The 27,982-nt window shown below is 41.3% G+C and overlaps 2 protein-coding genes across 3 annotated transcripts in view; both read left to right on the top strand.

The window, feature by feature from the left end:
• The first annotated feature begins 10,866 nt into the window (after positions 1–10,866).
• On the top strand, positions 10,867–18,262 carry RNF138 (ring finger protein 138). 2 transcript variants are annotated; one of them, XM_072327628.1, is made up of 8 exons: positions 10,867–11,246; positions 11,494–11,620; positions 12,543–12,708; positions 14,193–14,308; positions 15,315–15,383; positions 15,849–15,954; positions 16,762–16,869; positions 18,193–18,262. In XM_072327628.1, exons 2-8 carry the CDS (start codon positions 11,514–11,516, stop codon positions 18,259–18,261), a joined length of 741 nt encoding a protein of 246 aa, XP_072183729.1. In that variant the 5' UTR covers positions 10,867–11,246; positions 11,494–11,513; the 3' UTR covers position 18,262. The 2 variants fall into 2 exon arrangements, with proteins under 2 accessions (XP_072183729.1, XP_072183730.1); XM_072327629.1 differs by lacking the exon at positions 11,494–11,620 and having other exon boundaries at positions 10,871–11,246.
• Positions 18,263–20,641: 2,379 nt separating this feature from the next.
• Positions 20,642–27,982, top strand: part of MEP1B (meprin A subunit beta) — a 30,562-nt gene continuing 23,221 nt past the window's right edge. The window contains exons 1-3 of the mRNA XM_072327627.1: positions 20,642–24,365; positions 25,943–26,026; positions 27,809–27,836. Of these exons, the coding sequence (XP_072183728.1) occupies positions 26,001–26,026; positions 27,809–27,836 (54 nt within the window). The 5' untranslated portion in view covers positions 20,642–24,365; positions 25,943–26,000. The remainder of the gene's footprint in view (positions 24,366–25,942; positions 26,027–27,808; positions 27,837–27,982) is intronic.

Raw genomic sequence — 27,982 nt, 5'->3', positions numbered from 1 at the left:
TATAAACCTGGATCAAGTCCCCTCTCAGCCTTCTTTTCTCAAGGCTAAACAGACCCAGTTCCCTAAGTCTCTCCTCGTAGGGGAGATGGTCCAGGCCCTTCACCATCTTTGTGGCCCTCCGCTGGACTCTTTCCAAGAGATCCCTGTCTTTTTTGTACTGGGGAGCCCAGAACTGGACACAGTATTCCAGATGAGGCCTCACCAGGGCAGAGAAGAGGGGGAGGATCACCTCCCTTGACCTGCTGGCTACGCTCTTTTTAATGCACCCCAGAATGCCATTGGCCTTTTTGGCTACAAGGGCACACTGCTGGCTCATGGCCAACCTGTCGTCCACCAGGACGCCCAGGTCCCTCTCAGCAGAGCTCCTCTCCAGCAGGTCTTCCCCCAACCTGTACTGGTGTATGCAATTATTTCTACCGAGATGCAAGACTCTACACTTGCTTATGTTAAACCTCATCCGGTTTCTTACTGCCCAGCTCTCCAGCCTGTCCAGGTCTCTCTGAATGGCTGCACAGCCTTCAGGCGTGTCAGCCAATCCTCCCAGCTTCGTGTCATCAGCAAACTTGCTGAGGGTGGCCACTATCCCCTCATCAAGGTCGTTGATGAAGATGTTGAACAAGACTGGACCCAGCACAGACCCCTGGGGGACACCACTAGTCACAGGCCTCCAGCCAGACACCGCACCGCCAACGACAACCCTCTGCACTCTGCCAGTCAGCCAATTCTCGATCCACTTCACCGTCCACTCATCTATCCCATACTTCCTCAGCTTTGTTATAAGGATGTCATGGGGGACCGTATCAAAAGCCTTACTGAAATCAAGGTAGACTACATCTACCGCTCTCCCCCCGTCCACCCAGCTAGTGACATCTTCATAAAAGGCCACCAGGTTGGTCGAGCACGACCTCCCCTTGGTGAACCCATGCTGAGTACTCCTGATAACCTCCTTTTCTCCCAGTTGTCTGGAGATGGCATCCAGCACAAGCTGTTCCATCACCTTCCCTGGGACAGAGGTGAGGCTGACTGGCCTATAATTACCCGGGTCATCCTTCTTGCCCTTTTTGAAGCCTGGGGTGACATTGGCCATCCTCCAGTCTTCAGGCACCTCCCCAGTTCTCCAAGACCTTTGAAAAATTACAGAGAGCGGCTTAGCAATAACCTCCGCCAGCTCTCTCAGCACCCGCGGGTGCACCCCATCAGGTCCCATGGATTTATGGACATTAATGTTTCCTAAGCACTCACGGACCACCTCTTCCCTGACTAAAGGGAAATCTCCCATTCCCCAGATTCTCTCATCAACCACCGGGGACTGGGATTCCTGGGGGAGAGCCCTTTCACTAAAGACAGAGGCAAAGAAGGCGTTCAGTATTTCCGCCTTCTCAGCATCCCCCGTTACCAGAACACCCCCCTCACTTAGTATGGGGCCCACATTCTCCCTAGCCTTCCTTTTGCTGTTAATGTACTTAAAAAACCCTTTTTTATTATCCTTTATCTCCTTAGCTAGATTCAGCTCCAGGTGGGCTTTAGCCTTCCTGGTCGCATCTCGGCAGTCCCTGACTACATTCTTATATTGTTCCCAAGTGGCCAGACCCTTTTTCCACATATCGTGTACTTTCTTCTTTCTGCGGAGCTTGCACATGAGTTCCTTACTCATCCACGCAGGTCTCCTGGCACCTTTTCCTGACTTCTTAGTTACAGGGACGCACCGATCCTGAGCCTGGAAGAGGAGCCGTTTGAATGCTAGCCAGCTCTCACAGGCCCCCTTGCCTTCTAGCACCCTGGCCCACGGGATGGCCCCAAGTAAGTCCCGGAGGAGATCAAAGTTGGCTCTCCTGAAGTCCAGGGTAGCAATCCTACTTTTTGTTTTGCTTCCTCCGCTCAGGATCTCGAACTCCACCATCTCGTGGTCGCTACAACCCAAGTTACCCCCGACTTTTACTTCCTTAACGAGTCCTTCCTTGTTGGTGAGAATAAGGTCCAGCAGCACCCTGCCCCGCGTCGGTACCTCGACCATCTGCATTAGAAAGTTATCTTCAATACACTGCAAGAATTGTCTGGACCGCGCATGCTTGGCCATATTGGTCGTCCAGCAAATATCTGGATAATTGAAATCCCCCAAAAGTACCAACGCCCGGGAGCGTGATGCTATAATTTGTACTCCTGTGAAATAACTGCAAAAAACCATCACCTGTCTTACTGGGGATTTGGTTGTCTTTTGCAGAGCTCCATGGGGCTAGATGAAGAAGGCTTCCAAAGGAGAGATCACATCTAGAACCCTCTTGTAGATGGATCACTCTGTGGAGTGATCATTCATATTGGAAACTGGCAGACAAATTTGGCAGGCTGTTTCATAGTGGCTAAAAGAAGGTTTTGCTTCCAGCTCATTCTCTGCTGGAGTTACTCTCTGCACAGTAATGAGGGAATGCAGACCTTTGACTTAGCAGCTCTGGTGCAAAGGTTAAAATATTCACCTTTGCTAAAGGTTAAAGCTGAAATGTTTTTCTGTCAATGCAGGTGGATTTGCACTAAAACATCAAAGAAAGAGAAGTACTTGATTCCTTCTGCTGCTCTGGAGGTTGGGAAGAGGAGACAGAAAAGGTGAGTGGCCTTCCATGAGGCGCAGCAAAGAAGGGTGAGAACAGCAGCATTCAAAATTTACTCAACGTGACAACTGGTGCTGGTTTGAATGACTGGCAAATGACCACAGTGATTTATGTGAATTATTGTCTCTCTTCTGTAAGTATTTAGATCACCAAGCAGAAGTGCCTATACAGATATTCCAACTTTTTACTTGTTTCAGTGCAATGCCAGCAGCTTACTTAAGTGAAGTTTTGTGCGGCTGGAGTTGCAGACAAGTTTTGCTCCTGCTGTATTTGCTTCAGGGTGGTAATATTTGGCAGAGGGGCACACATGCAGGTTTATCCCAGAGGTGTAAGGACTTTTGCCACCACTCTGGTTGTCTGTGCCTGCCATCCCCCCACTCATCCTGGCTGAACAGCATGCTTACTGCTGGCTGCAGTCTGGCATAGTAGCTTCTTCAGTCCTGCCAAAGCAGGGCAACTGGCAGTCAGTGTACATCCTTGCCTTTATCCTTCCTTGTTGCCTTAGGCTGTGACTGTAGCTGAGACCTTCTGACTCCTGTCCTGACTGGATGGGAAACTGATGTGGTTTTGTTTCTTAAGAGCAACCCTGTGAAGAAGGACATGGGGTTCCTGGTGGACAAGAAGCTGGACATGAGCCAGCAGTGTGCGCTTGCAGCCCAGAAGGCCAACTGTGTTCTGGGCTGCATTAAAAAGGGGGTGGCCAACAGGGAGAAGGAAGCAATTGCCCTCCTCTACTCAGCCCCATATGGAATACGTTGAATCTCTGAATACATACTTCTGTGCCTCTTTCTGTGTAATGAACACTTTTCAGTCCTCTTGTTTCCCCATATTTTTACACACTCATGATTGTTTTTGTACTGCTTAGATCTGACTCCTTTTATTTTACCTCTGACTGTATTCACGTCTGGCTTACATCATTTTATTTGTCTGGCTAACTGCTAAGCAATACCCTCCAATCTTGGTAGTCTATCAGTGAAAATACCATGAAATGTAAACCACCAGCAAATGTGTGAACTACTGGAAGGCTGCTATTTGCAGAGTTGCGAATTAGAGAGAGCATAAGAAAAGCAGCAAAAATGGTTTTTGTTGTTAACGCTGTTGGTTCTTTACCTTTTCTTAATTTCTTTTTTGCCATAGATTTTGTAATCAGGTAAGATTTGCTTAAAAATAACAAAAAATTGCATGAACACCTTGATATTAACAGTAATTAAATATTGACTTTAATTTCAATATGTTAAAAATCGGGTTTTGCAGAATGTATCTTTGTATATTGTTCCTGATATTTGGCAAGCTGCTCTTGGCAAATGCTCCTGTAGTGTCTCAGCCACATCAATGCACAGATTGCTGTGTTGCCATAAAACTAATTTCATTTCCAGTTTCCACATGGGGAGAGGAAATTGCAATTAAGTGACTGAGGCATGAGTGTGTTTCATTCTGCTGCATCTGTGGTCAGGATGATTGTCTGTATTGAAGTGATGGTACAGACACATGGGTCAGTGTTATTTGATATTTCTTCACCAAGATTCAGCAAGTCTGTTAATCAACACGTAAAAATATGACTGTAGAATAACATTATTATATTTAATACTTATCCATCTCTTCTGCTGCTCAGAGGGCATTAGTCAGGGGATGGTGAGCAATTTTTTGTGCAACATTTGTTATATATATATATATGTATTTGTCATAACCATTTTCCTTTTCTCTCTTAGTAAACAGTTCTATCTCAACCTGTGAGTTCTACTTAAGTTTTTTTTTCAGTTCTCTCCCCATCTCAATGGGAACAGGGGGGAGTGAGCAGATAACTTTGTGGTGCTGAGCTACTGCTGGGTTAAACCATAGCACTGATGACTGTGCTTCACAAGATCTGTCATGCACAGGTTTAAAGGAAATGGCATAGCTTGTAGCAGCAGCAACATAAAACCCAAATCTTATTATCAGTGAAACTGTAAATTATTTTGCTGGTGACTTCACTGAGGTCAGAAGTGGGCCATCACATTGGGAAGTTTTTGTTTTCACAATCAGTCTATATTTTCACCATTAAAAACAGGAAGATGTGAGCTTGGATGGTCTACTCTGCAAACTAGAAACGTATCCCTACAACCTCCAAAATTTCATTCAGAATATTAAGGGCCAATGTAAAGAACAAATAAATTCACTACAGAATACTTATTTCACTCCTTTTGATTTCATAAGCTGAATGTTATTATTAGATAGTGTATTTGAGTAATGCTTGTACCAGTAGTAGAAGGAAATTCATATTCTTCCCTAGTTACAGCTGCAATGTTGATATAAGGCTTTTAACCAGCAGTCAGGACAACGTGTGAATGTGTCATGGTATAAAACATAACAAGTTGCTGCTTCTCATTTCTTAGCTACGTCTGAGTGAAATGAGAGTTCATTTGAGAACTTGTGAAAACTATGTAGGAAAATATGGACTTGTATAGGAGCTTAGAAATTCTGTACCAAGATCATGACATTGCAAAGTGTTTTTGTGTTTGGTAACCCGACATAGAAAAGTCAAACTGGTAGAATAATTAACTGATTATTATTATTATTTTAATTAGAACTTGTTAGTTTTCCATAGATTTCAATATCAATCTGGTACTAATATTTTTAAATCACAATGCTCATAATTCCCTGGAAATCTTATTTCCAGAATGAATAGGACAATAATAATCTAAATACCATTGGCTCACTTCTAATCATTTTTTCCTCAGAAACAGCTTCCAAGTACAACCACTGGAAATAGGCAAATACTAAGAGACTGATGACATTCCCTAAAGAAGACTGACTTTTCCTTTTAATTCTCTTATAGGAACCCACTAGATCCATGGATCAGGCATATAACAACCCTACAGTGACTGAAGTCTTGAAGTTCAAAGGGCTTTAGTTTTGTCTGTTTCTTCATATTTTGCCTAAATATTAGGATCAAAGGTGACAATTATTAAAATGCTTCTGATTTACTGAATTTAAAGTCTCTACCCTTCTTGCTTTCTCAATTTTTCATAATGCATTATTCAGTTTGCTTGTTAAGAGGACATATCTACTGTTCAGTTATTGCTCTTCTGATGCACAGGAACTTTTATGTACACACATTTTACAACTTCGGCAACCTGTAAACAAGGTCTTCACCATGCAATAAGATCATACTCTGTACTGAAAACAAGGTAGGAATTCTCAGAAAGATTGTGTTAATGCTTAATGAGGGCTCCTCAGAATTGGTAGTTATATTTTTTTAATGTGGAAAAGCACTAAAAAAATAAAATAAAAAATGGTGTTTGAGTGGAGGGCAGAAGTGATGAACCATCTTCGTAATTTGAATTTATAGCTCATGCACAGAATGGAAACAGAACTATATATGATAGCATTTTATTGACTCATTAATATTTATTTATATACACAATAATATACCATGCATCAACAAACTGGACTGTTTAATAAATAGCGTTAACATTGCCTGCTTTTGCATAATCAGTTAATTAATGCTTCTGCATTTGGCATTCTCATTTATATCATGTTGCATAATGATTTATCTTGTTCTGTGCTGCAGTGGTTACTCCTAAGGAGTAGAAAGTTAAACAGTAAGTTTCATTAAACAGTATTTTGTTGCTCAGTAGCTTAAGTAATCAACATCTATTAATGCATTAATTAGTACCTTAATGTCCAATAAAATACCCTTTTCTTCTGGGGACATAAACATTACTGCAGAAGTTATTATTGTAAATGTTCCAGACAGGTAATTCTTAAAGTACATGCATGTGAATCCTGTAGGCAGTGCATGAGGAGTACTGAGTAACAGCAGAAGCATGTTGTCTGTAGGCAAAATTATATTGTCCTTATTTGCCTTTCTCAATTAATGGGGTGTTGACAACCTGATTAGACTTCTTTCCTTAAGCATTGTTCTAATTTTAAATCAACTTCTAAATTAAACTGAAATTTAATTTAAATCTCCATTTTTTTCTTCCTGTAATAATAAAAGCAAATATTGTCAGTTTCTCTACAAAAAACAAAGGTCATGAATTCTGATAGTCCAGTATACAAATAAACTATCTGTGCAGTAGAAATAATACAAGTATAATGTACAGTTGGAATAATACAAATATAGTTGGAATAGATAGCCACAGGGTAGCTAAGGAAAAGGACTCACCAACTCTAAGGGGCCTTCAGTCAAGAAAACTGTGCTCACCAGTATCAAGGCTCACCAAAGAACTCCACAAAGGAACAATCTCCGGAAAGAGATGCTGCCTTAGTGGTGGGCAGCCCTTAAATGGGATCTGGGAGAGGTGGAGTCAAGCTCCACCCCTTCCGGGAGCACAGCTGAATTACCTTCACCTGTGCTCCCACTGCTGACTTGTCACTTGCCTCAGATGGTTAATCAGAGATTCAGGCTGTGATCAACCATTTCCCTTATACTATCTTTTATAGCATCCTCTCCCATTTGATTGCAGCTCCATTCCAGGAGCATGCTGGTCTTTTGAATATCCATAATGACAATGTAGTGCTGAAGGCAGGTGACAAAGCACTAAACAAACGAATGAAAAAAAGGGAAAAGCAGTATCAGGCATGCTACCTGCTGTCAAGGGCAGTATTACTGACTCTGTAAGAAAGCACATGAGTTTCCATTTACAGTGTATGAAAGATGGGGTTCAGAGGTTAGCAAGATTTGAAATCCATCAGTTAAAAAAAGAAAAAATATAAAATAATAATAATAATAATAATAATAATAATCACTTGATTTTTTTTTTTCCATTTATTAGGGGGAAACATTTGAGTAATTAAACAAATTTCTGTCCTGGAAGCAAAGTAACCAAATAAATTGAACCAAATTATTGGATTTCTGGTTTCCTGCACACAAAAAAAAAAAACAAAACAAAAAAACAAAAAACAACCAACCAAACAAAGAAACTACTGAGAACTTCTTGTATATAGGAATAAAGTTGGCACTGGTAGAGAGTTCTTTTTAGTTCTGTCAATGGCTGCAAGCATTCTTTGTAGGTAGTACAGATACACTGGGCAAAAGCAAAGCACCTCCTGATCACTGTGTAGTTATACAGTTTTCTCTTTCCTCTTCTGCTTTTGTGTCTCCAATGGCTCCAGCAGAACTCCAGGAAGCTGCCCATTGCACACTGAAGAGGTGATGCAGTCTTCTTGCATCAGCAGCAGTCAGGAAAGCTACCAAAATAATAGTTGTACAAAGCAGCTATGGTACAAAAAGTAGTTATACAAAGTTGTACAATGGCTGTGCAAAAATGATCTAAATGTTACTTTTTCAGTGACAGTTGTCCCCAGAAAACCACAAAGTTTGATGAGCAATTCTACAAGTTTTCACCTTTGAGATTTCATTTCACAAACACTTTTCATCCTTAGGAGAAAAAAGTTGGTGGGGCCATTGATTTCATCCAAAATGTTTGATTTACAATGCTTTCCTTTAAATAAATGTGTTTCATGATGTTCAACTCCCTGATTTCTTTTTACATGTTGTTGATGTCAGTGGCAAAAACTACTTAAGATTTACCATGCTGGTGCTGTGCTATATATTGCTCCATGGCATACTAGTTGTCAACTCCAAGGTCACAGCTTTATTAAAGGATCAAGATTTACAATAACCTTAGCTCCAGCATGAGTGCCTTCACACACATCTTCCCATACTTTACTTCTGAGGTCACCAGCCCAGTTTCTCTGCCTGCCAAAGCTACTAATCCATAAATACAGCAGTCTCCTGAACAAAGTTCAAATGGACCTATCATCTTCTTTGAGTAATAAATCTTTAGTTTTGTTTAACACCTGCCTTCAGAGAATGCAGCCCTCTTTACTTTCAGTAATTAATAATGAATTAACCACAGCCTTTTTTGGTGATTAAAAGCTGCTCCCTTTTTACAGACTGAGGAACTGATGCATGATGACCTGCTTGACTGCAGTCTTACAGGAAGACTGAAAAGACTTCACAACTCCTAGTACACAAAGGCCTTCAAATCTTGCCTTGGTATGATCTAAAAAGGCAATATTTGGGATGGTCATTAGCTTTATCCGGTTCTTGGCTTTTTGCTTGGAAGACAGCTAGTCATAACTGAGATCCTGAATAGGAGAACAGAGCCAGCATCCGTCACAGTATCATAGAATAGTTAATCGTCTACCTTCATCTAAAATGAGACCAGAGCTTTAGCTTCATTTCCTCTTCTCTCTCTTCTCTCCAAAGCATGGGATGAGATAGTGGGGGCATTGCCTTGCTGCTGATCCCCAGCAGATACAAGCAGCTGCCCTGAGGGATGGCTGAAGCCTAAATAGTTTTGAAACCCCAAAGGATGAAGGCATAAGTAAACCACAAAGCTTAATGTTTTGCATTTTCTCTCCTCTGAAAACATAATTTCAGGCTACAGAGAGTGTTTCCTACCTAGCAATCTCCTCTAGACATCTGCTTGTGGTATAGACAGTTTCAGTCTCAAGCAGAAAAGAAACATGAAAGTGAAGGAACCATTTATCTTCAGCCCATGGCACTTATTTTTGATATGGGATGAGAGACCAGGCCTGATCTGAATCCTAGTTTTATTATGAACCAATATAATTTCCACTACACACCTAAATGCTGCTGTCATTAGTCAGTCTGCATAAATTAGTCAGTCTATAAATCAGGGAATTTTTTCTAGATGCATTTGTTTTTCCTTACTGGAAGAAATTAATTCTTTGTCACAACGCAGTATAAAAACTTAACTGACACAACTGAATGGTGAGTATATGTGTATGGAAAGTGCTCCATACACAGAACAATGTAACACAGAAATCACTCATCCTGATTGTCGTTTTCACTCAGTATCAAAGTGCTGTTTCCTTTCTCATCCTAGATAACATCCAAACGACCACAGTGAGAGGTCAGATGCATTTCCTGAGTTGCCTGTGCAAGGCTTCCCACAAGCCATCCTCTGAACCTTGCTCTGCAGCTGATGTTGCTGGCACAGCCACCTCTGTACTACACAGTGTGTTCACCAGTAATGTCTTACAGTAGAACAACATGCACATGATTTGTTTTGTGTAGGCTTACACTTCCATTAGGCAGAGGTGCCACAGAGTCAGCTTTCTTAATATGCTATGCTGCAGCAGCTGCCTAATGTACACCACAGAATAATCTGAGTTGGAAAGGACCCTAAAGGTCACATAGTCCAACTCCCCTGCATTGGACAGGTACACCTACAGCTAGAGCAGGTTGCTCAATGCTCTACCCAGACAGACTTTGAATGTCTTCAGGCATGGGGCATCCACCTGTCTGGGCAATCTGTACCAGTGTTTCACTATTGTTATTGTAAAATACCTTTTCCTTATAACCAGCCTAAATCTCCTGTTTTAGTTTAAAACCATTTTCCCTTGTCTTATCACAACATACGTTGCTAACGAGTCAGTTCACTTCCTTCTTATAGTCCCCCTTTTAGAAGGCTGCTAAGAGGTCTCCCTGGACCCTTCTCTTCTTCTTTCTCAGCCTGTCCTCATAGGAGAGGTGTTCCACTCCCTGGATCATGTGTGCAGCCCTCCTCCTCCAGCGGGTTTATGTTTCTTCTGTACTGTACACCCAACTTAAGTTTCCCAACATGAAGTCCTAAATTTATTAGTGCTAGAAAGGGTAGCAGAAAATGTTCACCTAGTTAATAATCAAAGCTCCTGAACGTTGTAACTTAAATGTCTTTAATGTTTTGTGAATACAACCATGTCTAAACCACTACTTTATCATCAAGAAGAGTGCAGAAACGCCTTCACCATTTATGCAGAAGGAGCTTGCAGACGCTTTCCACTGATTTCATACTGTTAGCAAGTGTCAGCTTTGTCCCTCGTCTACTACTACCTGAATGAAAGGTGTCTGTGGCTCAGCTGGGATGGCCTTGGATTTGTTATCTCCCTGAGTGCCTGTACTAGAGCACTTGCTAACCTGCAGCACCTCCCCAGCCACTCTGCAGAGCAGCATTTCGTACTGTTTCTCCACATCTGCATGCAACGTGGGCACGACGATAAGAGGACAGGCACATAGAGGATGGCCAGCAGCACTTGCAAGGCTCCAAGCGGACATTTGGACGTCAAGACCTTTTCCAGATACGAATTCTCTTAACTCTAGAAACTCCTGGGGAGCGAGAAGCTTTAACAGCAGAGCGGGACACGGGGCGGCTGCACAGCGCTGCCACAGGGACAATCCCACACCCGACCTCCCACGCCCGCCGCCACAGAGGTCGCAGCCACCGACCTGGCGGCGCGCACAGCGGCGCCCGCTCGCGGCCGGGCTCGGCGGGACGAAGCTCCCCTCGGTCGGCCGGCGCCAAGCGGGGCGGGACTGCGGCTTCTCGCCGCTACGGCCCGAAGCCCAATGCCGGAGCGCGACCGGAAGACAGAGGCCCGCCCCGCTGTGTCCCTCCGCCGCGGGTACGCCCACGGGACAAGGAAGAGAGAAAGGGGGCGGCGGCGCCGGGCAGGGCGGGGCGAGGTCGCCCCGCAAATATCGTAATAGTCCCTCCGGAACGGGAGGCGATCGCCATGGAAACGCTGACCCGCCCCGGGCCCGCCCCTGGCCCCCGAGTGGCGGCGGCAGCGGGGCCTGGGCGCTGTACGGAGGCGGCCCGCAGCTGCGGTTGAGACCATCCGCCGATCTCCGTCCGCGGGCGGCGGCAGGTAACAGCAGGGCCGGACGGCGGGAGGGAGCGGGCGGCGGCGCTCCCCGGACCGGCACCGGAGGGGCGGGGCGGGCGGCGCGCAGGCCCGGGCCCCTTCCCCTCCCCCCCCGCCGCGCCGCCGCAGCCCGGCGCCCACCTGGCGCCAGGTGCCCCCCGCCATCTTCCTGCAGCCCTCCGGCCCGGCCCCGCGGAAGCAGAGCGGAGCCGGCCGGGTCGGACTGGCGTCTCGTCCCCGCTCCGTACAGACAGGCCCCGACGTGCTGCCATGGCTGAGGAAGCCGCCGCCGCGCGTTTCAGCGAGGAGGATTTTTACTGTCCCATCTGCCAGGAGGTGTTCAAAACGCCCGTGAGGACTATGAACTGCCAGCACGTGTGGGTATCCCTCCTCCCGCCCCCCTCCTTCCTTCGGAAGCGCTCGCCTCGCCTCCTCCGCCTTCCTGCCTTTATTTCCCTGCCTTCTCCCCCCGCCCAGTTTGCAGGTGCGGGGCCGGGAATGGGACGCAGTGCAGCCTCCGCCGGTCGGCCTGGCTGTTTCCTCACCTGTTTCTTTTGTAGCGAGTGGGGCCGTCCGTGAGCAAAGGCACGCCCCGGAACGAGCCCCCGGCGTCTCGCCAGCGCCGGGCTGTGCTGCAGTTGGAAGCAACTTCCAGACCTGACCGAAATTGCGGTTGTTTTTTTTTTAGCTTTATTTATAGCTTCCTACTCGTTTTTAAAGCGATCGTAGCGGAGTTGTCACTTTCAGTTCACTCATTCGTAGTGGAAAGCTGTGCATGCTTTTAGGAACGTGTAATCACTAAGTGCTGGCTGGTAGAAATGCAAAATCGCTTGGATGGTTGATACATTGCTTCGAGAAAAAGAGGCCAGGGCAGATCCGGGAAAGCTAATGAAGTGAAATCTTGGGGAAAACGGCAGGAATGCAGCTTTGTAGTATTCTTGGCTCCACTGAAGGACGATAAACAGAAGTTACTCTGATAAGATTTCCAGTACCACGTGTCTACTGCACCATTTAATATCTCATTAATGATCAATCCAGTGTCCAGCTCAGGGATAGTAGACAATAGACTAATAGATAGTAGACAGTTTTTACCAAAAATTCCCCTGATTTCCCTTATACTTCTTTTTAAGCACTGCTGTTTCATTTTCCCAATGTTTATCTTGTAAAAAAAATCGTCTGTTCAGTAAGGGGTTAACTCTGATGTATCCCTTTTATGCTGGTAATCTCTCATCCCTTTTCAGGGACAAAGTATCTAACTTTCTTCACTCTGCTAACCTGCTTGGTAACTTTTTAATTTAGATTTTGCAGGAAGTGCTTCTTGACAGCAATGCGGGAAAGTGGAACACATTGTCCTCTCTGCCGGGGGAGTGTGACTAAAAAAGAAAGATCATATCCCAAAAGGGCTCTAGATGTCGAAAACAGTATGAAGAAAGCTTCTGGGGGCTGTAGATGCTGTGAGAAGCAGGTAGAGTAAAACTTTACGGAAATTGAATTCTCTTACTTTTAACCAGACACTTCTGCTGTGTGCCATTCGTGTATTGGAGCTAACGTAGCCTGTAGTGCTTTTCTCTGTATGGCTTGTGCATGTAGTAGGTATGCAGTGCCTGCTGTCAGGTATCTGTTGGGTACGCCTGATGTAGAAGAGAACCTTGGTTTGTTTACACTGATTAAGTGGAGTGCCAGTTTTCCACGAAACAAGGAGAAAACTGAATGCAGCTATAAAACTGTTATCAGTGAGTTATCTTACTGAAAATGAGCACTGGAGATATAGGGGAAACCTCAGAAACTTTCACTGTGGAAGTAAGAGCGATCACAGCTGCTCTTAATATTTTATTTATATAAATATATTACAATTTAATTTTAGGATGACAAGTATAAGTTGATTGCTCTGCGTTTACCAACATTCATATGAAGTTTCTCCCTGCCCTATATTAAATCAGTCTGTTTACTATGCCTTTGTAAAGTGGATATTGTTTTCAAAACATTGAGTGAAATCCTGACTCCACTGAGCTCTAGAGTAGTCTATCTTCTAATATGAATGAATCTAGGATTTTAGCCACACATTTTATTTACCAGTTCAGGTAGCCTTCCCGTCAGTTTGGTTTCTCTTAGGACCTCTGTCTGCCAGTGTGGAAAGATGAGCTTCTTGCCTTGTTCCTCAAAACACATTGTTATGTGAAAGCTGGGAGAAAGAAACACTAACAAGTTGATAAATCAAAAGGGAGAGCCAAGCAGGTTCCTTGACAAACTCTGGGCACAGACTCATGATTTTGACTTATTTGGCTTCTAAACCTGTAAGCACTTCTGGCAGTGCTACTAAACTTGAAGTTCTGATGTGGGGCTTGTCCAAATTCGGACAAAATGTGGGCAACTCATTAGGGCAACTCATTTCCGTCTTACCTTGCATCTAAGTCAGATAGGCATCATTAAGCTGGTGTTCATTCCCCTCTTTTTCTTTTTTCTTTGTTTTCCTTAAATGGAAAGATTATGTATTATCAGAACACACTTAATATAAGACAGTTTTACTCTGCACAAAGTAAGAGTGGGCTAGAGAAGGATGAAAGAGCAGTTGTGCATATACCATCCTTATGGCCCCTCTTTGTGTTAGCTCCTCAGTCATTGATCTCAGTGTGAGAGTTTGAAGGTCCCACAACTTTGTTTCAATCAAATGGAGTTTACTGGCATTTTTCACAGCTAAGAGTTCTCAAAGTTATCTGGCTGTTAAGGGTGTGGGGTGTAGGAATGCTCTCCAGTCTCATAGAGTGACAGAGAAGATGGTATCTTTGGGACGAAGGCATTCATCCTGAGAGGAGAGACATAAGTTAGTTTTTCTGTTGCGTATGATGTCCATGTAATCCCTGCACATGATACTTTCTGTTTGCAGAATTATCTTCCTTCTACCATTGGATTGTTTGGTATAAGTTCAGTAATTTGGCATTTCATTTACAGGTTAGGTTTTCATGGATGAGACAGCATTATAAAAAGTGTAAGAAGTACCAGGATGAATACGGTGTTCCTTCTGTTATTCCAAAATTACAGATTTCCCAGGATTCAACAGGGAACAGGTAATCAGGGTGATTTATGTATAACAGTGCATTTCTTTCCCCTAGCGGAAATCGTTTTATTTGCTTGTTTTTGGTGGTGGTGGTTTGTTTGTTTTTCCAGGACGCGTTTTCTTCTAGTAATAATTATTGTCTGTGTTCTTAGGCTTAAAAAGATGACAGTTTTTCCAGATATTTTTCTTTACTCAGCACACAGAAGAAAACCTTTCTACACGATGGTCTGGAATATCTTTTTAGGGTCTCCTAAAAATGGTATAATATTTCCAGCTTACTTGCTTTGCTTTGACAGCACTTGAGCAGCTTGCTTTGTAACAGATCTCATAACATTTAGCCCCAAGGAAGTTCCCTTCTCTTTTTGTTCCTCTCTCTCCTTTCCCAACTCTATTTTAGTGGTTATCCTGTTTCAAAACATTATTGTGTAAGCTTTTGTTTTCAGATTGATTTTACTTTGAGCTGATCTTTTATGAAAAGTATAAGGAACCTTCAGCATATTACACACCGTAAAATCAGATACCATTTACCAATTTGCTTTCAGATAGTAGAGCTGAAGAACTTTCTTCCTCATACTTTCTGACTGATGTGTTATAGCCTGGTCGTGGGGTTATTATTTTTGTTTGCTTGTTTGCTTTTGGTTTATTTTTCGAAGACCTTTTTTTTACATGCTGTTTCATAGACCTTTTGTTATATATAGGTTGTGCTTTATGTACTGTGTTGACATTCTATTTTTAAGCAGGCTGAGCTTTGCAGTTTTCAGCCCATCAATATATTGAAAGCAGAAGTTCAAACTGCTAACAGAACTAGTTGCAGCAGTGTTTAACTTAAACATCTGGATATTGTTACATGATTAATTAGTGACTATGCCAAAGCAGAATATTAGTGTTGTTACATGTTTTGTCTTGAAATTCATATTTTCTGGTGTTAATGAATTTTAAGAACTTTTGATAGCCAAGTACAATAACACTATTTTTCATCTTTTTTTTTTTTTTCTTTTTTTTTCTTACATATAAAGTAGCAGGAATGATGCAGTACCAGCGAGTGGAGAGATGGCTAACAATCAAATTCGTCAAGGAAATGCAAGGTAAGCTGCTTATTTCCCTATAATTATTATCAAATTAACTGTAGTGTAAGCTTATGCTATCTAAAAGAAACTGCAACAAATTCTATTTTAAAAAAAGTATTTAGTTTCTAATTTGTTTGCATCCACACGTTTGGATTTTTCAGTGCTTTCTTGAAAGATTTGAACGCAAAGTAAGCAAGTAAGAATAAGGTGCAGTTGCAATTAGATACCAAATATTTTGGGAAGTCCAAGTCTTAGTAGAATGCATTTAGACATACAGGTAATAAATGTGCTTTAAAATTGCTATTTGGAAGTAGTAATGGTAGATGCTCTGTTAGGTCTACTGTTACATCAATAGAAGTTGTTTTTTGCTGTTGTTATTAAAATATGGGAAAGTAATATCAATCTAACTGTTGAATTAAGCTTTCTGTAATACTACTTCCAGAACACTTTTTTTTCTTTTTAACACTGTATTTCTGCTTACAGTGGACATCCAACCTTCAAGTGCCCCCTGTGTCAGGAAGCCAATTTTACCAGACAGCGCTTGCTGGATCACTGTAATAACAGGCATCTTCATCAGATAGTTCCTGTAGTAAGTAGAGTTACCTCTTTTTAATAAGTTTTTACTTATGCATAATTCTTTCTACTTTCATTCTGATCATGTGAGGAATTTTAAGTGTGCAGCATCTATATCTTAACAGGCCACTGTGATCTGACTAAGTCATAATACTTATAGCACTGCATTTAACTAGAGGAATGGCTTTCATTTGAAAGCTTCTTGTCCAGCACTTGGTTGGTTTTAGGGCATTTCTCACATAGCTGTCTCATTTATCTCAGTTTGAAACAAACACAGCTTTTGTAGTTGACATGCACTCCTTCATTTAGTAACCGAGTTCTGCTTTTATAGAATTCCATTTGTAACTTGACTGTTGTTTTATTTGAAACATACAGTTAGAAAATAACCTGGGGTATTCAGTAGGAGCAGAGGAGAAAAATCTGTTTTGTTTTCTATTCATTTCATCCGTATTGGAAGAGTTATCTTTTCTTTATGCTAACTTGATCATCTCAGGTGCATGAAAACCCTTTTAAACAGTGTCAGATGTAGCAATTATTTTCTTTTCTAAATTTTATACAACAGAAATGAATAGAGTGGCAGACAGAAGTGACAGTCCTCCACTCCTTAGGCAAGTGCTAACAAACTTGGAAAGCTGAAATGTAATTTTGAATGTTACACCACTGAAATAAAGAATATCTAAAACTATATTTCTGTGTAAACTGTAGTAAGATTCAACACTACTTTAGACTAGTAATTCCCTTAGAACATGTCTTTAATGCACTCTCTATTATTACCAGTAGCTTTTAAAACTTTTCTCTTTTTCTTTCTCTTTCCCAAATTCAGATCTGTCCTATTTGCGTATCTCTCCCTTGGGCAGATTCTAGCCAGGTTACCAGAAATCTTGTTAGCCATCTAAATCTGAGACACCAGTTTGACTATGGAGAATCTGTGGTAAGCTTTTCCCTCTTTGTTAAGCAGGGGAGTAAATGCTAGTTTTTACTTTATTAGAAACAGAAATGCTAAAAAAAATAAAAATAAACAATTGGTTATGCACTTTGTTTCTGCTCTGGACAGAAGCTGGGAGTAGAATACTTAACTTCATGCTATCAATGGGAAATGTTGCCAGGAATAGATGTTGCCAACAGTTAAATAAGCACAGCTCCAAGCTGTTAACTTAAGCCTTTAGTTCTGCATTCTCAATCTGAACCTTTTTTTTCTTTCTATAACAGTTTATTATTCTTCCTCCCGAGGAAAACATAATGGGTGATACTCTGTTTTATGTGATATTTTTGGACTTCTGTGGCACCTGAGGTTAATCCATAGTTCTCAGGACTCAAAGTTCAGCTTGAAAAGCCAGGATACTGCTACAGCCTCTCTTCCATTGTGTTGTGAAAGGGGCTGCAACGTAAAAAAAGATGTTAGTGTTCTTTTGGACTCGTTTTGATTAAATGGCCCTTGAGTAGATTAAAAGCTGAATACCCAGATGTAGTCACTGGGTGGATCATAACTGAAGCCAACCAGCTGAGTCCTGCATATGGGCTTAGAGATTTGGAGAGTTCATTCTGTAGTTTTGAGAGTGTTAACAGAGTTCAGGATATGCTGTGTTAGCCCTATATAGAAGAAACGGTATTTGAGACATAGGCAGCCTCACAGGTTAAGGAAGACAAAGATTATGTACTTTGTGTTGAGTGATCTGTTGATGAAGACATGGAAGAGACTGACACAGGGAATTGAGCTGTTGAGTTTGAGTGCATCTTGAGAGCTTGAGGATGTAGAACTGGTGATTGGAATTATGATTTGGGAAGCCTGCCAGAATTGTACCGAAAAGATGTATTATTCTATAATATATATGTATTACAGAATACATCTCTTCAAAAGAAGCAGGATTAACCACCCATCTTTTGTGATAGATATGATACAATCTATGAGTATTGTGGAGTGGGGATAAGGTTTTGTGTTTATTAATGAAAAAGGTTATGGCTAATTGGAAGCCCTGGTAGAACAGCTGTGTGATGCAGTCAGCTTTCCTGAGCTGACTGTTCTGTAATGTAACTGAGCCAGGAAGAGAAGGTGGACTCTTCTGCCTTAATGAGCTTTGTCCTGCTCATCTGAGTTCTCTGTCTTCTGGTTCTTGGTTAAATAAAGGATACCGTGCAACATAATCAAATCAAATACTTACAGAAATACAGAGCCTCAAATGTGGAAAATGAATTATTGAACTAGAGGTTGTGGTACTTGATTATTTGACCATCTTGATATTTTCATTTTGTTTAGAATTATCAGCTTGATGAAGAAGCCCAATACCGAAATGCAGTTCAAGAATCCTGTCATGTGAACTTTTAAAGTATGGACTTCTGTCTTACTGGTTATCTTAGAATAAAAATTACATGACTTCTGTCGGTAATCTGAAATGTATATTAATAAAAAATGGTTTAATTTTTTCCATGTTGATAAGAACTTTTCATATATGGTTTTACTGAAACTCAAACTTGATATTTTTAATAAGATCAGTCTCTTGGAATCAAGAGACCTTTCTGGAACAAATTCTTGTCTTCATTGTCTCTAACATCTACTGCTCTGTTAATTACAATATGTTTGTTTTTTTTTTAACTAATTCTGGATATTTTGATTGACCAATAAGAACTTCGAGAACAGCATTTTAGAGATGCAAAGATGCTCTGTTGCACTGTTGAATTTAAGTTCATCTTTCGTCTCTTAACAATTTGTGTTGTCCTCCTGCCCGAGGACAGAGTTTTATTTGATGTTGTGATTTGTTCCTTACCATTACTGTGTAAATGAAAACAGTGCCGGTGTAAGAAATCAAAATACTTGTTTTGTATAGATGAGCAATGCAGAGGTTTCTTTCACTAAGAAAGAATGTTGCCATTGCCTGGGAATAATTACATCTACTTTCTTCCCCTTTTTGAGCATAACTGAAGTAGGATACTTGATTAGAAAACTGAATGTAGGGTTTTCACCATTCTCCTAACTATCAGTGAAGATAAGCCCCCCTGCCATACTTTCCAGGCAATTCAGGAAGGCATGCAAGAGATGTACTTCCTTGCTACGTGAGTGTGACAAGCTGGTTTTTTGTTTCATTGGAGGTCTTTAAAAACTTCAGTAGTTTTAGGAATTTAAGTTACCGTCTGTTCTGTCTCTCACAGCAGACTGTGTAAGTAGAGCATTTATTGGCTTCGGACAAATTGGTGCTCAGAAATGAACTTGTTTGTTTTGGTGAAACTGTTTAATGTGTGGACATCTGCTGCATCCAAAGGCTTGAAAGAAACACTTGAGAAGAAAAGCTTGCTATAAATTAATTACCATCATTCTGCTATTCATGATAATTCTTAGCAAGACTGTCATTAAAATTGGAGGAAAAACAACCAACAAAACCCAAGAAACAGCACTTACCAATTTTGAATTGAAATAGAAAATACATTTTTAAAAGAACATCCAGATCTTTAATATTAATGGGAGGAAGGGGAAATAAAAAATAAGTCATCTGCAGAGATGACATTTCTGGGGATTTAGACAGAGACAGTTCTGAATGTATACCTTTGAGGACTGAACCTTCACACTGCGTGGCAGTGACCCAGCGTCAAACTGTTCTTAACGTGTACTGTATGTGTGGCGGTGAAGAACACACCTGGTCTTCTTTTCTATTTCTGTCTAGTTGGTGATTTGTACACAATGATACCAGTTGTGCAGGAGTACAACCTCCAGACTCCTCCTGTCTGAGTATTCTCACTCAGTCTGTTTTAGTGTTCTTTTGACCACACGCCTCTTTGGAGTGCTTCACCGAAAGCAAAGGGAAAAGTTTGTTTAGGTTTCTTTTTTTCCCCCCTTTGTTCCTCTGCAAAGCCAACTACAAAACAGGGCGAAGGATTTTTGATGTAGCCTGATGCTAAAGATTTAACTTTTTAAAAGAAAATGACCATGGTGTGTGTTTTTTATTGCTGTGTAAGTTTGCAAGTTAATTTAATTAGTTATATGAAAGTTTGGGTAACTTCTTTAGATTCAGTAACTTATTTATATAATCTGGCAATGACTGCCTATAGCCAATACAGATTCAGAACACCTTGTGGACACTGGAACTGGTTATTTCTGTTACTTGAGAGTAATTTAAGAATTGCAAATGAGATTACATCTACTTTAAAAGTCTGGGAAGCGAGTTCTTCTATAGCAATAATTAGTTGCCACTTGATGCATAGTTGCTGAAGTAGCATTTTGTTCCCTTTTAAACAAAAAGACTTCAGTGCATATTTTAAAGCAACAAATGTGTATCAATGCAATATTAAAAAAGCAAAAAAAAAAAAAGAAACTTGCACGATGTTTATTCCCTTTATTTGCATTTGCTAATGTCTGTATTGGTAGGCACTGCCTTGCTTTTAATATTTTAAACTTCTAATATGAAGAGATTGCATCCTGCACATTCGCTAGGTAAGCGTTTCTGGAACATGAATCGATCTGTTTAAATATGCTGCTTCTGGTCATGATCTTTCTTACTGAAACTCAAACATGCATAAAACGTTGTGTATTTGTAATGAGCCATGCTTGTACTCAAAACATACAACCTTTACTAAGACATTGCTGTTGAATAATATGTTCACGTTGCATTGTGTATAGTTGAAATATGCTATGTTATGTTTAAATTTTTCCCTTATTTTTTTTTTCTTCTATTAAAGTATTTTATTTTCTATTTGTTTCTTTGTTGCAGAATAAAGATGATCAGTCCATTTGCTGCTGCTACTTCTTCTTCAGATACTTCTTAAACTCCGGTTCATGGTCATGTATATGCTTTCATAGTTTTAAGTTAATAGTAGTGTGTGTGTTACTGAAACTAATGGTTTGTGGCGTAATCTCACAACCCTCTCATGTGCTGACAAGCTATTTTACATCACGTCTTAAGATCTTTTCATGAAGGATGACTGAAAAAAGTTGAGAGGTTGGACAAAACTGTTCCTAATGCATCTTTTCACCCTCTCCTGTTAGGTTATTGCTGTCCCATGCTGAGTTAATAGAGAAGTAACTTCCTAAAAGAAAGATTTACGTAACGTTTGATGCCAATAGCAAACCTTGTTATTTAGGTAGATTTAGTGAGAAGAACTAACGTGGGGCTTTGTTTGCTCTTTTTCTTTGTTTTTGCTGCGAAAAGAATTTCTGGTTGCATTATTGGACCAATGTGGTGGCGTGCAGGTGGTTTGTCCTGGTGCTCCTCTGGGCTGAAAAGCCCTTTCATTAGTTATTGTGTTTTTTATAGTCTAAGGTCACATAGACAGTAATGTGGTTATGAGATTTGAGTTAAGGTCTTATTTTGAGTGGTAGAAGTTGGTAAAAAATAAATAAATTTACTTTCTGTTTTGTAGTGTTCTTTCTCCTTGTAACGTAGTTTTGTGAGCTCTAAATATATTATTGTACCACTTAAATCAGGTTATAAGCCCTTTGTTAGAGATTCCATTTAATTTTCTTACACTGTAGCAAAGCGTATCTCATTATTTAGAGACAATGCACTCAGTGTGTTTAATTCTCCTTGGCTGCATATTCATAATGTAATAAGTGAGCTCTGTAGAACTCTCTCCTTTGTCCTGCTCCAGTCCTTAGTCAGGACTTCATTCCCTGGGAAAGAGAGACATTTCTGTGTCTGGGTCATCTTCTGATACGTAGTCAGGCCTAGAAGGTATTCATATTGGGAAGCATTTTTGGACTCCTCTTGAGATGTTCTTCTTCAGACCAGTGAGACGTGAACACACGAGGTTTGTTAGAACTACTGTAAGTATGCAATAGATTTTAGGATATTTTTTGGATACCTTTTGTTTTATTGGGCACAAACTGGAACAGAGGAGGCTCCCTCTGAGCACCAGGCAGCACCTGTGCTGTGGGGGTGATTGAGCACTGGCACAGGTTTCCCAGCAGCTCTGTGTGATTTCTTCCTGATCAGGGGATCTGGGTGTCCCCGCTGGAGCAGGGCTTGGGTCTGATGGACCCAGAGGTGCCTTCTAATCTCAGGTATTCTGTGACAAAGAGAGAAGCACCTTCAAAGTTCTTTTAGAATTGTTGGAACTAGCGATTAAATGACACAAACGTCACGTGGTCTCTTCTCAGTACAGAATGCATTTAAACTGGTTCTAGATACCAGGTCTCTTCTGTGTCCTGTTATGTGTTTGAATATACGTAGAAGACAAAGTTCAGGACCACTATTATAAGAAGGCTTTTACAGTGTTGTTATAATTACTACTTTACAGTGATTTGCCAGCCTGATTTTCATTTCATAAAGTTGGCTTGGACTGTTATGGTGCTTAAATTTATGTCTGCTTTGGGAAGGGCCAGCGTTCACCCCTTCATTTTCCAGCCTTAACCTCCCTTGTTCAGTCAGACTTTGCAGCAACTTTCATAGGATTTCCTTATTTAAGTATCCTTCCCATTGTCCTTTCTGTCTTTTATTCAGCAATTACATAGATAAGATTATGTTATTTAACTTCTGAGTATTGTCTCTTGGTCTTTATACTTCAGAAGCTCCTCTGGCTGTGCCCTCAATACCTTGGAGCTGACGTGGGCCTCAGGGGTAAATATCATGGGCACCAGAACAGGGGCCCAGCCCCATGTCCAGGCAGCTGCTGAAGGTCTCTGAGGAGCAGAGCTCACACAGCCTCTGGGCAGCCTGTGCCAGTGCTCCGTCACCTGCACAGCATAAAGTGCTCCTGGTGCTCTGAGGAAACATCCTGTGCTCCATGTTTGTACCCATTGCCTCTAAGCTTGACAGTAGGCACCACTGCAAAGAGCCTGGCTCTGTCCCAGCAGGTAGACTTAGATGAGACCAATCTGAGCCACTTCTTCCATGGGCTGAAGGGTGCCACCTCTCTCAGCCTTTCCTCGCTTATCTGGGTCTTTCAACAGGCCTTTCTCCAGGCTCATGTTTGTGGCAGTGGTGTCATGGAAGGTACGATGGATGTGCCACCTCAGTTGTGAGAGTGTTCAAACTTCAGTAGTTTCTTCTATGATTTTTTTTTTCTTCTTTCTTAATGCAAGCCACAAGAGGGCACTGAATATTTTTGGGTTGTCTGTAAATACAGTACTTAAGAAGGCTAATTTTCTCAGTACTTGTACTCCTTGATACTTTTAGTCGTAGGATATTTCTACTCAGATATTTCATAAAGCGTTAATGCATCTTAAATGGCTTAGGGGTTAAGAGACTTTACTGTGGATTGGAATGATCCCAGCAAGAATGTTTCTGATATGCTTTGAAACCTCAAACACAAAGCTGTGGCCGTGTGTTTTATCATGGGGGCTGTGTCCACCGAGGGAGAAGCGAGTGCTTCCTGCTTCACAGCTGGACACTGAGTGCAACATACCCATGCAAGCTCTTTCTTTGCAATTCCTCTCCTTCCTCTAACATATTTTTCAGAGTTCTTTTAAGATTAAAGGGTTGCAGTGCAGCTGGAAATCACCAGGGGGCATCTGAGGACTACTGCTGTCTGTGCTAGGAGCAATGGGGCTGGTGCTGGTTTTGCCTTCGTGCTTCATAGCTGCACACTCACCAACTGCTGCAGTGATGAGGTGCCAAGTCCAGGTAGGCTTGTGGTCTTACAAGCTTCTTGGTGCTTTGAAGTTGCCTCAGGCCTCTGGAATGAAGAGAGAGGTTCCCCCTAGTGAAGGCTCCCACATCTCACATCCCTGGAATGTGCTCCTGGAGCTTTAGCATATCATGGCCAGCTGCAGCTGCTTTGGGGTGCATACTGGTCACAGTTTGTTTCCCAGTGTAATCCCACTGATAACACATGATTGTGAGAAAACACGTCAGGTGTAGTTCAGGTTCCACTGGAGGGGAAGAGGTGCAATTTGTGTAAGAAATTATCTTGTTTTACAAAAGACAGTTTTCTCACGTAAACGAAAAGATAACAGTTAAAGAACACCTGAAGTGTCAATGGGCAGCAGAGTGTGAAGTGTTATACACCCGAACTTCCTCTGGTTGCTTTGTAATGTTGCTTTTTTTCATTTACCTTTATCTAGGTAGTGGGAGGAAACGGAAGGTCTGTTTCCTTTTCTTGATAACCCTTAGTCAAAGCAAACATGTCATGTTTGCTCCTCTATAAGAAGGTGGAATTTATTGTGATTTTCACTCCCATATGTTATTTCCTTGTGACTCCTGCAGGATTTGTAGACGTTGGAGTTTCCTAACTTGACATTCTTAGGCGTCCAACTTGAAACACATTGGATTTGACTGAGGGTGTGTTATCTCGTAGGTTTATCTGACAGCTCTTATCTTTATTGGTGCTTGTGCCTCTTCAGCTAACATGGTAGTTTTGCAGTGTTATCCCCTCATGAAATTAACTGGAAAAAGTGGAACTAATTTGTGCAAGATAACACATGAAGTCTGAGACAGAGCAAGGAACAACCAGCTATCTGAGAATGATGGACCACTGGAATATCATCCTGCTTTTTCGAAGCAGGTCTGTGAGCACTGCTAAGTGGGGTACATAATGCTCTACAAGCCAGCAATTTTCAAGATGATTTAATTAATTTATCTCATTTAAGTTCACATGAAAACTCAGTCAGGTTTCACCTAAATGTCAACGTGCCCTGACTCACAGCTGCTCACTGCACTACATGGATAGCAAAATTACCAAAGCGTTTATGCTGAAGTGTGGAGCAACAAAACTAGCCAAGTACAAAAGTACCCACCAAAGATGCTAGAAAAACTCTGTCCATATAGAGCTATTACTTACTTATTTTCTTTTAATTGGTTCTATTATGTTGCATATTGAATTTAAGTTGCTCCTACAGACCACATGCAAGCATTAAAAGATATTTTTGTTCTCTCCCACACTTCATTCATTTATTTTTTTCCCAGTATCTCTGCCAGCATTATTCTCCATTCCTGGGCTATTATCCCAGATATAGCTTTACTAAGCACATGTAGCTTTCTGTCTGCACTGGAAAATGCCTGATGAATGTTCCTTATTCTGCAATAAAACCACAAGATGCAAACTGCAGGATTATTATTACGACCCATGCTATGGAAGTGCCCACCTTTGGTGGCACAGACATAAACAGACAGTAGCCTGCTCTGCATGCCCATCTGTGTGGTGCTGGAGATCTCCCTGGTCGCTACAGTAGATTTGCAGCAACCTCCACATCGATTTCTAATGTCTTTCCTTGTAATTGCTTGTACTAGCAGCAAGGGAGCCTGTGGGTCTGCAGGGAAAGAAATCTAATTGACTAGCAAAATCTTAGACTTTGCAGGTGTCTCTTATAGTTACTCAGGGCTTCTTAGATAGCTTAGCACCCATAAAAGTTGTAAAACATGTTTGAAGGCAAAGAACTGTAAAAAAAAGGAAAAGAAGCAACCTGCTAAAGACCTGTTCCTTCTGCTTTGTGTTTAATGTTTTTTCCTCAAATATAGAGCTTCTGGTCAGGATGTTGGTCTGGTCAGGATGTTGGTGGACTCTACATGCGGATTAAACTGGAAATATAACCAGAATCCTTGTGATCCACAGGTCCCTAACTGTATCAAGAAAGAACACGTGTTACTTTTAGCTGTTATAGGTCTTGGTAATTGTAGGATAAATGCATAACCTAAGACTGCCACTTTTATTCATCTGAAAATGCACACCACCTATTTTAATATGTTGCACTAGCCTTCATGAATTCATTAATCCAGTTTGCTACCTCATGGGAGGCACATGTCACGCAAAGAACTTTCACCTTTTTTTTTCCACATGTCACTTAATTATCTGTTGTGCTGTGTTTTCTTGTTAGCAGATTACGGACTGAGATGTCAAAACTTAAACTAGTTAAAAATCAGAGTAAATGGGGAGGAAAACGTGTGTGAACTGTGTAACAAATCAGGGTCAGGTACACCGGCTAACTTTGTGTGCAATGGTTAGCTTCAATGGTGCCTTCTCTCTTTTGTGTTACTATACACCAATTCCAACACTTTCTACTGCTTTCTTGGACACACTTTAGCCTGTTCCTTGAGCAGCAATGGTCACAATCTAGAGGTTTATTCCATCCTTCTTTGTGACAGGAAAATGGTCCTCGTATCTCCTATTGTGAAGAAGTTGGTGTGAGGTCAGTGTTGGTTGATGCATCTTGCAAGTGTGGATGTGGGGTAAGAAAGGAGACTGTCCCTATCAGTTGCATGTAGAACAGACCAAAGGCATAGAAAAACTGTCTGCTAAGCTTTTTTCCAACACCAAGTGGCCACACCAAAAAATATGTTCATTCTTTTGAGTCCTTTGGAAGGTACCGATCAGGTACTGTAATCACAGAATAATGATTGTAGCTGTTGCAGTCTTTTCCTTGAGCTGACAGTGTTTTTTAAACAAGTATTATCATTCCCACTTAACATGCTTTAGTTCGCATCACAGAGGAGTGCTGGTGCTTATGAACTGAATTCCTTTGGTATGAAACTAAACCAGAATATGTGCTTCAGAGCCTGCTTAATGCAGTCCAGTTGCCACTGCTGACTTGCAATCCTTGGGTCAGATCACAACTTGGCCGAGAAATGTGTACAACATAGAAGCCAGGTTCTTAGCACCAAATACTTTGATTTACAAATCTGTTCCAGTTGGTAAATGTTACTGTAGGCATAGCCAGCCTAACCTAGAGAACCTCAGAAGGGAGAATTGCTGGCATCACCCAGCAGCTGCAGAAGGCATTAGGAAGGAGTCAAGGGCTGCTGAACTTGCAGAAGAAGCTTTGATTAAAAAGTCTCAACTGGCAGTGTGATTGTTGGTGGATAGGGGACTACGTTATTTGCTATTAACCATTGTAGAAAATACGATGATGTAGGAGCAGCGACATCCACAACTACTGCTTCTCAGTGGTTAAAAAGTAAAATAAGCTTAGAATCAGGCAGCTAGAAGTTAAGTTTGGCAATTGCCTAAGAGCAATTAGTTGTTTCTTACCAGCTCCGATACTTGAAATTTTATGAGAAATGTTATTAATTTTGATATAATCATGCGGAAATCTGTTCTTTGCAGTCACCGTACAAAATCCAAATGTCATTTTAGTTTTTCTGGAATTCTAATCAGGTAGCAGATCTGGGGAAATGAACATCTCGCCAAGTCTGATCACAGAATATCCGCAAGTACCTTGAATTTAAGCGTAAGAAGAAGCCAGCCGTTTCAGCGCTCACTGGCAGTTTGTAAATAGATGACTGAAGTCAGAAAAAACTCCAAGTAGTAAGAACACCAATAACACAAGGGCAAAAGAGACGTTTTAAAGATTAATTATGTATGGATTTTTTTAAAATAATCCAGAAGAATACTGCTGATTTACTGACAAAGTACAGTGCTTTGCTTTTATCGACAGTATAAATGACATTGCCTTTTCTAACAGCAAGATTCCAAAAGTATGTTGGGGGTAGATTCACGCATTCCCACCTTCCAATTCTGCAAAAAAACCCCAACATATAAATATATTTAGGTCTTACCTGCTGAGTGCCTTATGAGCTTTCAGTTTTTCAAAGGGATTTAGTGCCAGCTTTATTCACAGATGTACACATTGGATGAGGTGGGAAGGTGGCTCTGGAGACTCTCTGGTGTGACCTCCATGCTCAAAGAAGAGTCCTCGTAGATGTGGCCAGCTGGGTCTTGAATATCTCCAAGAATAGAGACTTTAAAACCTATCCAGGCAACTTATTCTGATGTTTAATCACCCTCAATGTAAAAGTGCTTAAAACTGATTGAACTACATGTTAGTTGTCTTAGTACAGTTATGATGGACTTCACAAGGTAGAGGCGGGGAAGTTAATCGTTGATGAAAGGACAAAGGTTTCAGTTTATGATATTTACTGTCTTAAACACCAAGTTGGTCTGAATTCTGTTAGTTCAGATGTTTGCTGACTGGATAACAACATGAACTGGCTTTCTGTGCTTGTGCTCCTAAGTTGTCTTCTTCAGGTGGTCTGGAATCAGGTAAGAAAGCAAATAGAACATTTTCTTTGTATGCTTAAATAAGCAATACAGTTTGATATGAGTTTGGGAGGAAAAAACTGAAGTGTATGGTTGTTCCAAAATAAGAATTCTGTTTCTTCTTCGTGGAGCAGAAACAAAGATTTCTG

The sequence above is a fragment of the Excalfactoria chinensis genome, chromosome 2 (assembly GCF_039878825.1).
Source record: "Excalfactoria chinensis isolate bCotChi1 chromosome 2, bCotChi1.hap2, whole genome shotgun sequence".
NCBI classification, from domain to species: domain Eukaryota; kingdom Metazoa; phylum Chordata; class Aves; order Galliformes; family Phasianidae; genus Excalfactoria; species Excalfactoria chinensis.
The sequence above is the reverse complement of the archived record's forward strand: the minus strand, read 5'-3'. Positions and strand labels throughout refer to the sequence as shown.

Coding starts and splice junctions, on each gene's coding strand:
- RNF138 (XM_072327628.1), top strand. CDS start 11,514: ATGGCTGAGGAAGCCGCCGCCGCGCGTTTCAGCGAGGAGGATTTTTAC. Junction 11,621..12,542: donor ACTATGAACTGCCAGCACGT/GTGGGTATCCCT, acceptor TTTTTAATTTAG/ATTTTGCAGGAAGTGCTTCT. Junction 12,709..14,192: donor GTAGATGCTGTGAGAAGCAG/GTAGAGTAAAAC, acceptor TTTCATTTACAG/GTTAGGTTTTCATGGATGAG.